This window comes from Mustela putorius, unplaced genomic scaffold (assembly GCF_011764305.1).
Source record: "Mustela putorius furo isolate JIRA1106 unplaced genomic scaffold, ASM1176430v1.1 tig00000407_pilon_pilon_pilon, whole genome shotgun sequence".
NCBI lineage: Eukaryota > Metazoa > Chordata > Mammalia > Carnivora > Mustelidae > Mustela > Mustela putorius.
In genome coordinates this window covers 20,239,365-20,256,731 of record NW_025421373.1, presented here as the reverse complement: position 1 = coordinate 20,256,731, position 17,367 = coordinate 20,239,365, and the positions used below count along the sequence as shown (strand labels likewise).

Below are 17,367 nucleotides of genomic sequence, written 5' to 3'. Positions count from 1 at the left end.
CAAGGATTCTCATTGTGAGAGAAGGCTGATAAAACATGAAGTGGGGTGCAGGGTGCAGAGGAAGAACTCTGAGCTACAAGAATGAAATAGGAAATTATCATCATGATGACGATGGTGGTGTGTGTTTGTGTGTATGTGTTGGACAGTGATCTTATGTGCTTCCAGAAGTGATTGAGAATATAAAATCACTAATTACTGGTTAGTGTTTGGTTACTGATCACTTGGTTCAAGTGGCACATCAGAATTCTCCATCATAAGATTCCTTTTATCTCTTTTGGTTAGTATGTAATTTATGGGTTGATATTTGAAATTGCATCAATTCTGTTTTCCAACAGTTTCACCAAGTTGTTTTAGTATTCTTTGGATTCTTACCAAAATGTTTAACCTGAATCTCACCATGAGGAAAAAATGAGAGAAATCCAAATTGTGAAACACTTTATGAAATGACTAGCCTGGATTCTTCAAAATTGCCCAATGTCATGAAAGAAACAAAACAGCAGGTGAACCGTTCAAAATTAAAGGAGATTAAATTCAATGCAGGATTACTGAGTGGGCCCTGGATTTTAAGAAAATCAGGGCAAAGAACAATATCGTAGCAACTTTACAAACACCTGAATATTAACCTGTACCAGTGATCAATTTTTTTTATTGTGATAATGTTATTGTGGTAAATAGAAGAATGATGTCCTTTTTTATTTTTATTTTTTAGATTTTATTTATTTGACACAGAGAGCACAAGCAGGGAGAACAGCAAGCAGAGGGAGAGGGAGGAGCAGGCCCCCCACAGAGCAGGGAGCCTGATGTGGGGCTCCACCCCAGGAACCTGGGGTCATGACCTGAGCCAAAGGCAGATGCTTAACTGATGGAGCCACCCAGGTACCCCATGAATGATGTCTTTTTTCAAGAGAGACATACCCCAAAGTATTCAGAGATGACATCATGATGTATGCACCTTACTCCTATATGAAAGTTATGTGCAAGAAGGAAAGGAAAACACATGTGACAAAATGTTCACTAGTATATTTAAGAGAAGGGTATATGAATGTTTATTTTCAACTTTTATTGTTTTAATAATAAAAATCTAGGGAAAATTCTAGTGAGAAGGACTTTAAAAATATGACCGGTGACCTTTAGATAAGGAGAAAACCTATTAAGTTATTATACATTAGTATCACATATCTTTGCTGGCAAACTTAATTCTCAAAATCAGCATGATATGCTTCCTACCATAATGAAATCTGGATTCTTTTTGTTAAATTGGTAACTGGAGACAGTGAAGCTTTTCATCAGGTTCCCAGAATTGTCAACTTCCAGCATTCTGTTTTCTTTGCCTAAAATCTAGCCCAACCAGGACCAAAGCACAGATGTTATTATTTCTATATTTCTAGGTGATCATTAGATCACAATTTAGAATCTAAACTTTTTTTCTATTTTGGGATTTAATTTTCATTATCCATATAGATTTCCTATTTATCTTTCAGAGAAATCCAATGTAATGTATAATTAACTTTTTCCCAATTTTTGAAATTTATGGGAGATTATTTAGGATGAAACACAAGACTGTTAAAAAAAAAAAAAGACTCCTAAAATTTAAAGAAAAATAACATTTAAAAATAACTCTCCAGGGGCGCCTGGTGGTTCAGGTTCATGACCTGCCTTCGGCTCAGGTCATGATCTCAGGGTCCTGGGATAGAGCTCCACATTGGGCTCTCTGCTCAGTGGGGAGCCTGCTTCCCCCCTCCCCTCTCTCTGCCTGCCTCTCTGCCTGCTTGTGATCTCTCTGTCAAATAAGTAAACAAAATTTAAAAAAATAATAAAATAAAAATAACTCTCCAGAGGCATTTGCCTGGCTTAGCTGGTGAAGCATGCAACTCTTGATCTCAGGGTTGTGGGTGTGAGCCCCATGTTGGGTATAGAGATTACCTAAAATCTTTAAAAGTGGTAACTCTTTAGTGCCTGGTCCAATTTTTAGTTGAGTGTAAACATCATTGACTCAAGCAGCTACACCTGAGTTCCAGTAAATAACCACTAACAATTTCAAAGACATAGTAACTGAAAACCAAAAGAGAACGGGACGTATCAGCTTTGGTTTGTATAATCATCAAACTAAGCATTGTTTATTGAGTTTTCCCATGAATGAACCTTTGCGCAAGACACTGAGAAAGAAGCTATAATTCTTACTCTTCTCATTTACAGTATGGCTGAAGAGAGAAGTTCTACCTGTAAAAATATAAAAGCAAAAAATTAGAAAAATCTGAATGTTCAAAAACAAATTGACCATTAAATATCCTATTATAGAAAAATGTTATGGGAAAACATACACTCAGTTAAAAAGTGATACCAATTCAATTTCTTTTAAAAAAATGTATGTACAATATTATTACAATTTGTTTTATAAAAGCAACATATATATATATATATATAGGGAATAGAAAAACAATACTGGGAACATATACACTAACTGTCTAATAATGTTTGTCTTGAGATAGGAGGAATTTGTGATTATATTCATCTTTAAGACTTCTATGTAGATCAAATATTTCTGCAACACTTCTGTAATCAGAGTACAAATATCTTATTCGATTTTGAGAGCGAGCGAGCGAGCTGGGAGAGGAGCAGGGGTGGCAGAAGAATCTCAAGCAGACTCCATACAGAGCGGGGAGCCTCACTTGGGGCTTAATCTCATAACCCCGTGATCATGATCTGAGCTGAAATCAAGAGTTGGACACTCAACCAACTGAGCCATCCAGGCGCCCCCAGAGTACAAATATTTTAAAGAAAGAATTCTAAAACATAGTTTAAAATACAAAGCGATATATGCTTAGCACCAAATTGTCCTGTCGGTGAGTTCTATGAGACCAGTCTCATAGGACAGGAGTCCTCAAAGATGTCTTTCTACAAGAGACAGAATTCCCACACAACGTGTTGCAGTTTCCCCTACATGACATAGTAAGTGCTCAGCAAGCAGTTACCATTTGATGTGCACCTATCCCATTAGGTAAATACCTCCATTTTGGAGATGAAGAAATGGAGATTTAGAGAAATTTAATTAACTTTATAAGGATCACTAAGTTAGTAAGTGGTTGAACCAGAATTCAAGTCCACGTAGCCTAAATCAATCTTCTTTACTCATACAAAATGACTAGCAATTGCTGGTAGAATATAAGCTCCCACTTTAGGTCTACAAGAAACATGAGAGCAGAGACTTTCCAGTCTTGTTCCACTGTAACCCCAGGGTGTAATGTAGTATATAACATAGTATATAGCACAGAGTAGTCTTCAAGTAAAAACTTCTATTAATGAACAGATCACCTTTTTGTCACTACAGTTTACAACCAAAAACTAAGTAACTTGGGTTCAGGTTCAGTCAATAAAGGCAATAACTTGATATCCACAATCAAAAAGACAGTACCAAAATTTTTTTTTTAAAGATTTTTTTTTTATTATTTACTTGACAGACAGAGATAACAAGTAGGCAGAGAGGCAGAGAGAGAGGAGGAAGCAGGCTCCCTGCTGAGCAGAGCCTGATGTGGGGCTCTATCCCAGGACCCTAGGATCATGACCCGAGCCGAAAGCAGAGGCTTTAACCCACTGAGCCACCCAGGCGCCCCCAAAATTTTTTAAAATAGTGGAAAAAAGTAAAGCAAATCTGTGTTGACAGTATACTTTAGTCTACCTGTAGACTGTGTTTTATTAATTGTCTTTTACATACAGGATCCCTTAGCATTAAAACATAGGTTATAAAAATAAGAGACATCTAGGTTATTCTTTCTTTTCAGATTTGTCATACTTACCCCAGAAGGGAAAAAATCTCAAAACCAACAAATGATGCTAGTCTTACCAAAATTAATTAGAAATTATACTAAATATGAACATAAAAGTCACTCTATTGGTAGCACCTATAATGAGAAAGATGGAAACAACCCAGAAACAGAGGTGCACTGATTTATTATGCAAATTAGGACCAGATAGTACAAAAGAACAATACTGACTTTTTCAACTAATGCAGGAGGTTGCCTAGGAAGCTAGTTCTACCAGAGTAACACAAAGAGTGCTATGTTGTATTACAAACCAAAGTGAAGGTGAAATACTAAGTCTCTTTTGGAAGAAAACTTTTGGAAGTCTCTTTTGGAAGGCAACTCCTGTTGCCTTACTGTATGTGATACAAACAGGTCTCTTTTTTTTTTTCTGTTTTTTTTTTTTTTTTTTTAATATTTTATTTATTTGACAGAGAGAGAGATCACACGTAGGCAGAGAGGCAGGCAGAGAGAGGGCGGGAAGCAGGCTCCCTGCTGAGCAGAGAGCCCCAATGCGGAGCTCGATCCCAGGACTCTGAGATCATGACCTGAGCTGAAGGCAGAGGCTTAACCCTCTGAGCCACCCCCAAACAGGTTTCTTTTTAAACTTACACCACTGAAGTATCTGTGGAATTTCTTAATAGCGGTATTTTAACATTTTGCAGTTTATTTGAAATAAAATTCTAATAAAGTAGTAATTTAAAATGTAGTATGTAATTTTCAAGTAAGATATAAATTGTGTATAGATTTTGTAGTTATATATATTCGATTACACAGATAATATACCCTTATAGTAATATATTCAAACACTGTATTAAAAGTTGAAAGACCCAGGGTGCCTGGGTGGCTTAGTTGTTGAAGTGCCTGCTTCCCACTCAGGTCCTGATCTTAGGGTCCTGCCATCAAGGCCTGGGTCAGACTCCCTGCTCAGTGGAGAGTCCACTTCTTCCTCTCCCTCTGCCCCTCCCCCTTTCCAGCCCCCTTCCCCACCTCGGTCCCCTCATGCTCTCAAATAAATAAAATCTTAAAAAAAAAAAGTTGAAAGGTGTGCCTGGGTAGCTAAGGTGGTTGAGCATCCCAGGAAGTCCTGGGATCAAGCCCTGCATCAGGCTCCCTGTGACTCCCCTGCTTGGGCTCTCTGTCAAATAAATAAATACAATTTTCAAAAATAAAAATGAAAAGATCCAAGACTCTCCTCCCCCCACAATCAGTGGTAAAATCATCTTACTAGTTTCTTACGTATCTTGCCCAAAATATTCTAGGTGCACATATGTATTAAGCACCTGTTGCCACACCTCACCCCCAGATGTTATCTACTATTCCTGTATTTTTCTACTTAGCAGTATATATTGAACACTGTTCCAAACCGTTCATAGATACTTCCTGTTCTCTTTAATGGCTATGTAACATTTAACTCCATTCCTCCTTTAATAAACATTTAAATGTTTCAACTTATCAGCTATTAGAAACCCTTCTGTAATATCTTTTTACATTCAACTCTGTGTATATCTATGGTCTATTTGTCAGGATGAGGATTTTTAGAATTAAATGGAATACATAGTTAATACTTTTGAGAAGAGCTTGCTCTTCAAAACTGTATTATACAAATTTATACTCTGATGTGTTTTCTTTGTTGCACTACGTCAATGTGCTTTTAGTATTTTTATGAAATATAATTGAGAAAGTACATAATTAGTATATAACTTTTGTAACAAAGAATTTATTAGCAATTTAGAGAAATCATCTGCCATTAATCCTATCTTTCTATAACTAAAGTAATTAAAAGTATGGGATGTGAAGACAGATATGGGTTCAAGTACCAGCTTTGACACTTGGGATTTGTGTGATTTTGAGGTTATTTAGCCCTATTAAGCCTTGATTTATGCCTCTGCAAAATGGGGGGGATAATAGTGCCTACCTAACAGAATTATGATGAAGATTAGCATACAGAATGATTACTGAAGAGGCTGACAGGAATATATGTTTGATAACTCATACTGGATGACCTAAGTGATTAAGACCTAACAAGAACATGTACCTATGTCTATGTTACAAAAACAACAGTGACTGTAAAAAAAATCTCTAATAACGAACCGATTATTTTCTTGGAGTCTTTCAATTCATAAGAATATAAAATCTTCATCTGAACCATACATAATCATAAATGTGAATTCCTGGGCAGTTTAGTACGGAACACAATTCATTCAGATTCAGACTCAAACTCAGAGAATATAAGGTTCTAATTAGAGAACCTCAGAGGTGCTGGGTGACTCAATCAGTTAAGTGTCTGACTCTTGATTTCAGTGCAGGTCATGATCTCCGGGTTGTGAGATCGAGCCCCAAGTTGGGCTGCTTGTGAAGCTTGCATAAGATTCTCTCTCTCCCTCTTCCTCTGCAACCCCCGTAAAATTAAGAAAACCTCAATAATAAAGAGGTTTGGGTTTATTAGATTGCATTGTAATCTTGAATTTCTCTAACCTCAGATAAAACAGAAATTCTAAGACAGCATTATAATAATGATGGCTGGTAATTCATAAAAACTATTAACTTGAGAATGGCTATAAAGAACCAAGTATAAAACTTCAATGTTGCAGCTGATTTCAAGCATTCCTTTTAATAAATTTTAAGTACTGATATTTCCTAGAGGTATGATCACCTCAAATCTCTGTAAACAGGAAATTGAAATATGTTCACTTTGAGACATCAAAAAACATTTAAAACAGGCATCACAAAGTGTAGATTTGTGGTTAAAGGTCAAATTTATTAGGAGATTAAGAGATGTATTATACATAGACTATAAATACTGCACAGCTGACTTTATTCACAGTCAAGCACAGAGATATAGTCAGTGCCAACCTATTTTGTGGATACTCTTGTTCTTTTGTTCCAAGAAAAATTTGCACCATAAGACTTGGACTTGGGTTTTGGAACCTTCCTCTCTTCAATGTCATAGCTCCACCCTAGAAAACAAAAACAAACCCACAGAAACAGAATTAAAGAGGATACCTCAAGAGCAGAGCAAGCAGAAGCTGTCATAAATTTAATGTTCATTTATCATGAGGAGTACATGTCAGCACATCTGAAATATAAATACTTAGTAATATTTTCCCTTATAATCCTTTGTGACAAGGCAGCCCAAAATATTGCCTGAAGATGATTTACTGATCTCCAAAGTGTAACCCGTGATGTGACTTCTCCTTGCTCAATATTCCTTATTCAATTACTGATGGTTACATATTCATGTAAATTTTTCTATTTCTCTATGTGGTTTAATATGTGTTGTCTTTAATAACTGCAGTGGGAACACTGAGCAGTATAACCTATTTCCTAAAAGCTCATGCCTTCACATCAATTTGGATCTCACTCAAAGCAATACAGAAAAGCATACATGTTCATGTGAACGTATCTATGTACACAGTTACCTGTATAAATGACAGAGTGGGAGTAGACCTAAAGATTATTTGGTTCAGCTCTCTGGGCTTTGACAGGCCACTGATTAAATTAAAAAACCTTTTCAGCATTTGCTTAAAGGGCTATCTATTTAGAATCCCATGAAAGTAGTAGATATCAGTGCAGATTCTTTGGTCTGACTGAAGTTTAACTGCTAATTTTTGGCAGGAGCTTGGGAATCTGTACTTTAACTAACTGATCTAGGAGATTTTTATGCATAGAGGGATGAGAACTAGTGGCGGCGGGAACTGTCTGCTTCTGAGAGTCTTTGTATCTTATCTCCAAAGCCTTTCTCAGTGTTTTGTAATTTTGAAAATTGGATTTATTTATGGCCATCTCTTCTGCTTTAAGTCCAGTTCCTCAGTTCAAGGTATGGAGAACAACCCTTGAACATCCTCCTTCTTGAAGATCTAATTAAGTCATTGCTCTGTTCCTAGTCCAAGCAACCTCTATAACTTTCACTTTTCTTCATAGGATTCATTTTCTATCCCTGTAATTTATCATTCTGAGGACTTTCTTCAAATAATTAATCTTGAAACATTTGATCCATGGCTGCTGAATCATGCAGTCATGTATAAAATGTCTGAACTATTCTATGTCTCATTAAGTAAACTTTTTGATCTTGTGAGTTGTTATGAGTTCTAGTGCCTCTTGGTGGGTATAATATTTGCTGCCACAAAAGCTTGTGTTTCAGTAGCCCCTCAGAATGTAATTTTGCCACAAAAGTGAAGCCCGTAGAAATCAAGTCATCAAAGTATACTGCTACTACTGCTTATTTTAGTGCCCAAAAGAGGAAATAATTAATAATTCCATTGCTAGAACTCCCATCTTCAAAGAAAGTTCATGTGCTATAAGGAAACTGAGAAGCAGGAAAGCAAATGAAACAAATCGTTTAAAAATACAAACAAAACATCAGAATCCAGGAGCAAAAATATTGATTCAATTTACTTGCTTAAACATAACCTTACTTTCACAGAGTAAAGTTTTGAGTACTTTCTAATCCATTAAAACAGAAAAAAACCCAGAAAGCTATGTCTTACTTTAAGAGGATCTGAACTTGTAAGTACATTAACAAGTGGCTATTTGCATTTCAAAAACGTTACTAACTGGCCTAAGAATGGTACCTACTTCATAAGTTGTCAGAAGGGTTAAACAAACTTGTTTATGTGAATTGCTTAGAAAACACCTGACACTTAACAATCATTTATTGAGTTCCATGAAAAACGTACTTTTCTAAAATTTGTATATGAATTAATATTTCCTTTATGTAACTGAGAAAACTGAGGCACACAGTGATTAGGTGACTAGCACAAGCTCACTCACCTAGGAAAGGACCAGACTCAGGATTTAAACAAAGAATCTGATTCTGGAGCCTTTGCCTTAATTAATACTGTGTGTCTTGTGGTTTACAACATAAGTAAGATATTCTTTCTGTCTCAAATCTGATCTGTAACTGTCTAGTAACACATCTTCTATATGAAGTGAAGCATTAATGTAAATAAAACTGCCATCACACTGAAACACAGTAGTTTTGAATTAACCACAGAAAGGAATTTTGGTAAGCAAATTAATACCATGAACTGAACATGGTATTTTTAACATTATAAACTTCTCAAGCACTTCCTACATTAACCAGCAAATGATGCTGTTAATTATAAAAAATAATTCAATAAAGGAGGTATAGCAATATTTACTAAGCATTTACTATTCATTTAATAAATATTATTGATTACATATTCTGTGTGAAGGACTGTTGAGAAACCAGAGATATAGCAGAGAATAAATCCCAAATTTCTTCAGGTTAGCAGAAGAGAAACTGGTAAGTAAATGCATGGTATATTAGGTGCTAATACAGTAATACCTATGATTAAATACATATTTTATGCTAATGAGAACTAAAGAAAAACATTTTAGAGAGGGCACACAGGGAAGACCTTGCTTCTTGAGAAGGTCACATTTGCCTGAAGATCTGAAGGAGATCAGAGTGAGCTATGTAGATGTTCTAAGTCCTCTGCTAAGTGCTTTACATGTATTTTTATAGAATTTTAAAACTGAGATCATAGGTTGCTTGGCTTATGAAGTAGGCATTATATATCCTCAATTTTATATTTAATTATTTAGGAAAAATAAAGCACAGAGAAGATAAATAAGCAGCCTAAAGCCACATGGTGGAGTGGCAAAGTCAGGGTTTTTAACCGAGGTTGACTTTAAAGCTATGTACCTAACCACCTCATAAATAAAACTACATTTCTTTAAAAGCATTTTGTAACTGCAGTTTTTATCTATTTCACCCAACTTCTTTCAATCTTTGTGATTTTGTAACTCCCCTCAACCTTTGTTTTTATAAATGTATTGAAAAGACTGTTCCAAGAAAGCCTGGAAAGTAAGTCTATGTCTGCCATATGTCCATCCACCCCCACCCCACTTGTGGAGAAAGGAAAGGTTTCTAGTGTAGTAGGTTCTTTGTCTAGTTACAATGATTGCTGGCAAGTTACCCCACGCCTCCAGGAACTCTTCTTGCCAAGTGATCGGTCAGAGAAGCTAAGTTCCCTCTCTACTCCTGCTTCCTTCCCAACACACACTCTCCAGTCCAATGAAAGACAGTATCAGAGGAACTGAAGAAGAAATGAGAAAGTACTTGGACATATTTAGGAATTGGTATTATACACGAACACATACTGATAATCACTGTCTCATTTATGTCGATAATCAGTTTTTCAGTCACCAGGGAGAAAAAAAATTTATGTCAGAATGTAGACATAGCTCTGTTATGTTTTGTTGATGGAGTCTCAAAATGCTGTCAGGGTCACTGCAATGTGAGAAGACTGGGATTTTGTACACATAAAAGAACAACTGGTTTGGGGACCTGGCTCTTGGGAATCATGAGCCAGATTATAGTTCTATTGATGGTGATAACAACAATAAATAGAAGTATCATTATAAGCACCTTGGGAAAACAAAAACACACAAGGAAGAAACCAGCACTTGCTAAGAGTATCCATTTCTATATTACTGCTCTACCACAGCCACCCATGATTGTAAGGATGTATAGGGGGGAAAAAATCTCTTTTCCTCACATTTTTCCGTGGGAAACAACTTTGCTCCCAAAGCCGCACAAGTAACAATATGCTAATTCTAAGTAAAAGGAAAAGGAAGTCTAATGAGAAATCACAAGAGACTGAAACTCAACTCAGAGTCTACATAAATCTCCTTTTGGATTTTCTCTCCATGGCTGAGAAAACTTTTCTACTATGTGAGACTGATGCTAGGATGAACATTTGCTCTTTTGACTTGGGAACTCGATTAAGAATCTGACCACGTTTCTAAGCATCCTTCTCTAAAGTGTTTACCTTACAATGCATGGATTAACGATTCTTCATACCACAATCTTTCCCAAGTTATTTTTCTGTAGTACTGTGGCAATATAAAGGCTACTGGAGCAAGCAATGAGCGTTAGCTAAAAAGAGAAAATAACCATAAGAAGAACAACTTAAAAGGACATTAAACATGCATACTTAATGGATAAGTTACATGAATTGTGCTTAGGGAAAGTTGTTCTTAAAAAGAAAGAACCTAATGTAACTTGCAAGAAATAGAATGTAAAAATTTAAGAATGGAATTTTATTTGTGAAATGTTAAGTTTGTGTACAAATTTTCTTTTCAACACTAACTTTTTTTAAAAAACCCTCAAACTTAAGTTTCTGAAAGAGATCATGGAGTGAAAACACTTGCATTCTCTAAAGAATGCTTTACAAAATCAAGGTGTAGTCTATGACAGTGGTCCTGATACACTGTTCTATTAGGACACTGAAAACCAGCCTTCACTCTTCCCAGCTGTGTAACAGAAGAAGATCAAAGCAACTGAGTCCACAGCAGCTGCCCCAGGGATGGAGTAAGCTCCTAGGGCTGCTGTCACTTCCCACTGAGGAGAGCAGCCATATGGCACGGATTAACCACAAATCCAACCACCAGCACCTAAATGATGAGAAGCTGACTCCCTTTGCTGTTACACACACTGGAATGCTTTCACAAAGATATTTTGATCTTTAAGCCCTAGTATCAGAGAAGTACCTCTGGCAAATACTGTGGTAAACTTAAAATGTGACCTGTAGTATCTCTTGCTCAATTTCTTTTTTGGAAAGATGCCCATTTATTTTGTTGGTCTCCAGACTGTGGTTGAGATAGTCTACTTCCTAAGATACAAATGTTTGGTGTAATCTTTCAAATGTGCCCCAAAAAGCCCAAAGCTCAAAACCCAAAAATCAAAGACCAAAAAACATCCACAAAAGGCTTGTGAACAAAACCAGACCATGACAATTAACTTGTGAATTCTATGTATGAGACAGAAAATTAATTCCATTCACTTTTATTTACAGAACCATTTTATTTATGGTTCAGTAATGCAAAAAGAGAGAAATGGTCATCAGTGGTTTTATTGCTTGTGAAATGTTACCTCTCGTAACCCTGGTTCAAGTCCTTAAAAATGTCTTTCTCCTGTAATAATCTAATCTCAAACCCTGACATTAGTTCAGAAGTGAATAGTTTAATGGTTTTTCCTACTGTCCATCTGTATATAAAGCGAGAAGTACTGCAAATTTGGCACAAACTGACATAACTGGCAGTCACTGCTAATAGAGGCACAGGATCAGAATAGAAAAGACTTTGGGAAGCCAAAGCGAGGTATGTGGATACTTGGAGGGTTTCGAGGGTTTTTCACCAGGCCATGTACCTATATTATGCCTAGGTAAAAGCAAAGCGTAAACTTTTGAAGTATAATTTAAAGGGGGCTGGGGAGCTATGACAGTCTTTGATGAATTTCATTTTAGAAGTCCCTCTACTTTAAAATTCCCAAGTACCTAATATTTGGCATGGGAGGAGTTCAGATTAATTTGAAAGTATCTTAGATCTTCTTTTAGAAAATATTATGGAGAAATAATGGGCTGGGATACATTGGCAAAGCAGTTCTTTCCATGAAAATTATATAAAATTATTTAAACAAGCAAATAAGGTGAAAATGTGAGGCACCTGAAATATTTATTAGATTAGTAACACCCCACACCTGCCACAGCTGCAACACCTCAAAAAAATCCAACCTTTGATGTAATAGTCAATGGCCCCCTTAAATTTTATCTCTTCAAATAATATAGTTGCTATACAATATTTTTTTATTTCCAAAGCAGTAATTGGAACCACATTATTCATAATTTGCCACAAAATAAACTGGTTTGTGTTCCAAAAGTACATGTGAAAATCAGTCATTAGAAATTGAGAACACATTTTTTTTTTCTAGAGAAACAGACTATACAACAGTGGTAAATGTCCAAAAATCATTCTCAGAGATTTTGATGTAATTGGTTTGGGTGTGGTCCGTGCATAGGGATTTCTAAACCCCACTTAACCCACAATACACTAGGAATACACTAAACCACCATGTATAACATGATCTCCATGAGATAAATTATTTCAAACCTCCAACTGGGAATCTAAATACCTCTCCCCACCCAACATGTCTATCTCTGTCTCTCAGGAGTCTCAGCTCAGAAGCTCAGGAGTCAAACTAAACATTTCCCTGGCCACAAAGACAACTAGTACCTTGGACTGGGGACTAAGAAGAGGGAATGATGAAGAAAAAAGCTGGGGCTTCATCAGAAAACTATGCAGTGTCTACAGCACACCAGATCTCAGCTTTCTGATCATGGTCTTTATTTCGAAACCCTGTAAAATATAGGTTCAAACAGTCCTCGTAATTTGTGAATTTGTTCACTAAAATTTACTTGTAACCCTCAAATCAATATTCACAATGCTTCCATGGTCATTAGCGACACACACAGAGCAATGAAAATTTGAGTCACTCAGTGTACATACGTGGTCCCAGATGAGGTCAAGCAAGGTAATGCTCTGTGCCTTGTTTCAGATCTCATACTGTAAACAAGAGTACTTTTCGTGGTCTATTTACAGTGGCATTTTTGTGCTTCTTGTTGATGAATTTTCCGTTTAAAATGGCCCCACAGATGTAGTGTTCTAGCACTTACTAGTGTTCCTAAGGGCAAGAAAGCTCGGATGTGTGTGTGTGTGTGTGTGTATGTATGTAATATATATATATATATATATGTTAGATAAGCTTAATTCAGGCTTAAGTTATGGTGCTGCTGGCTATGAGTTCAATGTTCATGAATCAATAATACATATTAAATAAGGTGTTTTTATTTACTTTTTATTTATTTATTTTTTAAAGATTTTATTTATTTATTTGACAGACAATTATCACAAGTAGGCAGAGAGGAAGGGAAGCAGGCCCCCTGCTGAGCAGAGAGCCAGAGTGGGACTCGATCCCAGGACCCTGAGATCATGACCTGAGCCGAAGGCAGCGGCTTAACCCACTGAGCCACCCAGGCGCCCAATAAGGTGTTTTTAAACATTTGAACACAATCACATTTTTAATTTTTATTTATTTATTTGACAGAGATCACAAGTAGGCAAGGAGGCAGGCAGAGAGAGAGGGGGGAAGCAGGCTCCCTGCTGAGCAGAGAGCCCGATGTGGGGCTCGATCCCAGGACCCTGAGATCATGACTTGAGCTGAAGGCAGAGGCTTAACCCACTGAGCCACCCAGATGCCCCTAGAATCACATTTTTAAAAGGTTATGTATGTATTGATAAAACTTTGTGATCAGAGTCTCAAAAGAATCTAACTTTGTATATTTCTTAGGAGGAATATTTCAGTACTCTCTAGTGTTTTTGGTGACCTTAGAGATCATAAATACTATGAATAATAAAAACCAACTATAACAGATGCATAAACTCTGTCCTGCCTGGTGACTCTTCCCCACCTCCTCTGGAAAAACCAGTTTTATCTCCATTTGTAATTCATCTCAACCCTCTTTTACTCTATATAAATTTGTACCTTACTGACTTTTCCTTTGAACTGGTTATAACATCTGCTTGGTTTCCTCATTTCATGAGTAAACTAAATTCTTTTTTTTTTTTTTTTAAAGATTTTGTTTATTTATTTGACAGACAGAGATCACAAGTAGGAAAAGAGGCAGGCAGAGAGGGGGAAGCAGGCTGAGCAGAGGGCCCGATGCGGGGCTTGATTCCAGGACCCCGGGATCATGACCTGAGTCGAAGGCAGAGGCTTTAACCCACTGAGCCACCCCAGGTGCCCTAGTAAACTAAATTCTTAAAAATGTATTAATCTATATCTATATCTATATATATGATTTTATCTTTTCCAGAAAATACTCTTTTCACAATTTTGGAAGTCCCACTGACACATCTAACAGATTCACCAACCAAAGCCTGGCAAACTTCTTCACCAAAAGTGGTGCATCTTATTTTAAGCTCAGGTATGTCTTTTCTTGGCCCCAAGAGGCTAATACAAGAGAATTTTGCTGACTTCCTGTTTTTCTACTTTTAACTTTGCTCTCTATTAAGTTTGGGAATTGGTTTTAGAGATCTATTCTCTAAATAGGATGAAAAGACAGAAAAATCTAGTCTTTTGGTCTTTGCAGTCTATTTGACCTTAAACAAATGAAAAATTTGTACTCAATGAGAGGAGAACAGCTCTTTAGTATACACCAGTGAACTTCATAATTCTGTGTTATGACTGAAATTTTAGAACTGAAGTTATAAACTGTGTGATGCTGGTCTGTCTACATGTCTGTTAATTCATAAGTGTCTTTACTTCTCATTATATATGTATGGGTTATGTTTTCCTACCTCTACATGTCATTAATGAATTAGATAGTAAAATCTCTTAAAGAGACTCTGTTTTGATTGGCTTCTAGAAAAAATAAGTGCTTATATAAGAACTCCTAAAATTCTTAGAAAACAAGGAAATTCAACTTCTAAATAGTCTTAATGTGCTAGATTTAAAAAAGGTATTCTTGGGGTGCCTGGGTGGCTCAGTCAGTTAGGTATCCAACTCTTAATTCCAGCTCAGGTCATGATCTCAGCTCAGGGTCCTAAGACTGAGCTCCAGTGGGTTCCAGGCTCAGTGGGAAGTCTGCTGGAGATTCTCTAGCTCTCCTTCTACCCACCCCCACTCCCTCACCTGCTGGGACTCATGTACTCCAAAAAAAAAAAAAAAAAAAAAAGGCATTATTAAGGAATTAAAGACCTAAGGAACATTTAAGAATTCAAATTCAAATAACAAAAAACAGGTAAATCTTGGGCACGTGGCCGACTTAGAAGAGCTTGCAACTTTCAGTCTCAGGGTTGTGAGTTCAAGCCCCGCATGGAGTACATAGGTTATGTAAATGAATAAACAAAAACTTCAAAAATATATATATAGATATAGATACAGGTAACATATGGGGTGCTTGGGTGGATCAGTCGGTTGAGCACCCTACTCTTGGCTTCACCTCAGGTGGCAATCTCAGGGTTGTGGGACTGAGCCCTGCGTCAGGATCTGTGCTCAGCACCACCCCTCTGCTCCTCCGCCATTGCACATGTGCACACACTCTATTTCACTCAAATAAAAAAATACGTAAATCTTTTTAAAATATAGGTGATCTCTGGCAAACAAGACAAATTTAATCATTTTGATTTAATAAAAGCAGCTATATTTTCTCTAGTTTATTATTAAATATACCAAGCACAGATCTTTCTTTCTAAACTTAGTAAGTTTACTGATCAAATAAGCTAGCATTATTTTTGTTTAATGTTTATACTCCTAAAAAATATAAATTTGTATTTATCCAAAATGATTCTTCATCCTGGTAATTTTAATAGTAACTAAGTTTGTAGTATGTCACTCTGAAAATTAATTTCCAAGACTTTGGGTTAATTTACAACCTTAGATGATATTAATGGATATTTATTAGATACTTAGAGTATTTCTAAGAATACTAAACTACTGATTACTAAGCAAAATTTAAGTTTATATATTTTTGCTTCTTTTTTTTATTTGGTATAGAGAGGTTGTATCTTTGGGTTTAATGGACGTATTCATTTTTGCCACTTGGAGAAGTTTATAAAGAGTGCATGTGGTTGTAAAAGTTTTGCTAGTTTACTTAAATATTAGTGTGTAACAGTTTGCAATGATCGGTTTTCTCTATGAAATCAGAGTTAACTTTGGTTAAAAGATTTAATAAATATGAAATTCTCCTAAGAGCAATAGAGGTAGTGAGGTAGAACTTTGTACGCAAGGTAATGAGATGTGTTTCTGTTTACCAACGGAAAAAGAGAATAGTTAGCATAGAGAGGTCTCTCAGGCAACCAACTTGAACAACGGAAACTTGATCAAGGCAAAGGGGCCGGCAGTGAACCACCAAGCTGAATGCAAATAGGCTCACGAACCGACCACACCTGGAAACAGCCATAAGCCCTAACTGACCAATTACAACCCAGCACAGTTCCAAATATTACCAAAAAAGGGAAAATTCCACACTCCCTCACCCTGTTCAGTAGCTGTGGTCCCTCACCACCCCTTTGTCCCAGTCTTTGCTATCTTGCCCACCATTTGCTCTGCCTTGGGTGAATTCTTACACCTCCCACACTGCAGCTGCCACCCTATTGGGTTGGGTCACCCCACAGTTAGGTCCTAAAGTAAATATTCAAAATGAGAAAGAGAATGGTGAAGGACAAAAACCTGAATGGATACTGAAAGTTATATATTTTATTTCCCTTACAGTATGTCTAAAAAGTATGAATAGCTATGAAAGGTATTAAAATCTTAGCAAAGCTTGCTCAGTACGGGTGGGCTTATTTCATTGGTTCACTATTTACTGCCTCTACCTACAACATGAAGGGTTATTCTTTTTGTCTAATCTGCCTAGATTTCCAAGTTTCTGTGGCTTACCAGAATAACCTTATACGAAGACTTCCTTATGACTTCCTAACCTTATGATGATGAAGTCTTTAATGACTTCCATAAGAGCTCAGGATCTTTACAGTCATGTTACCTTTTATGTTTGTAAGTTTTATCATCCCTTTGAAATGAGCAGTCAAGTACTGTTTGTCTCACACCCACGATCCTATTCCTATCCTAAGTGTGCAAATCTACTGACATTTTTAAAATTTATGCCTCCCCAGAATAGCCTAAATGTAAAATGAACAATTCAGATTACCTTTGTACCTAAAACTATTTTCAAGGTTCCTCAGAAGGCCTCTGGACTATCAC

The 17,367-nt window shown here is 36.5% G+C and overlaps 1 protein-coding gene across 2 annotated transcripts in view; it reads right to left on the bottom strand.

Annotated features, from left to right (window-relative positions):
• Nucleotides 1-2,084: 2,084 nt before the first annotated feature.
• The window catches only part of NDUFS4 (NADH:ubiquinone oxidoreductase subunit S4), a 114,318-nt gene continuing 99,035 nt past the window's right edge, over nt 2,085-17,367 (bottom strand). The window contains exons 5-6 of one of the 2 annotated variants that reach the window (XM_004737895.3): nt 6,654-6,757; nt 2,085-2,220 (exon numbers count right to left, since the gene is read on the bottom strand). In XM_004737895.3, the coding sequence (XP_004737952.1) occupies nt 6,654-6,757 (104 nt within the window). In that variant the 3' untranslated portion in view covers nt 2,085-2,220. Of the gene's footprint in view, nt 2,221-6,537; nt 6,758-17,367 lie in introns of those variants that run through there. The other variant, XM_004737894.3, reaches the window with a different exon arrangement.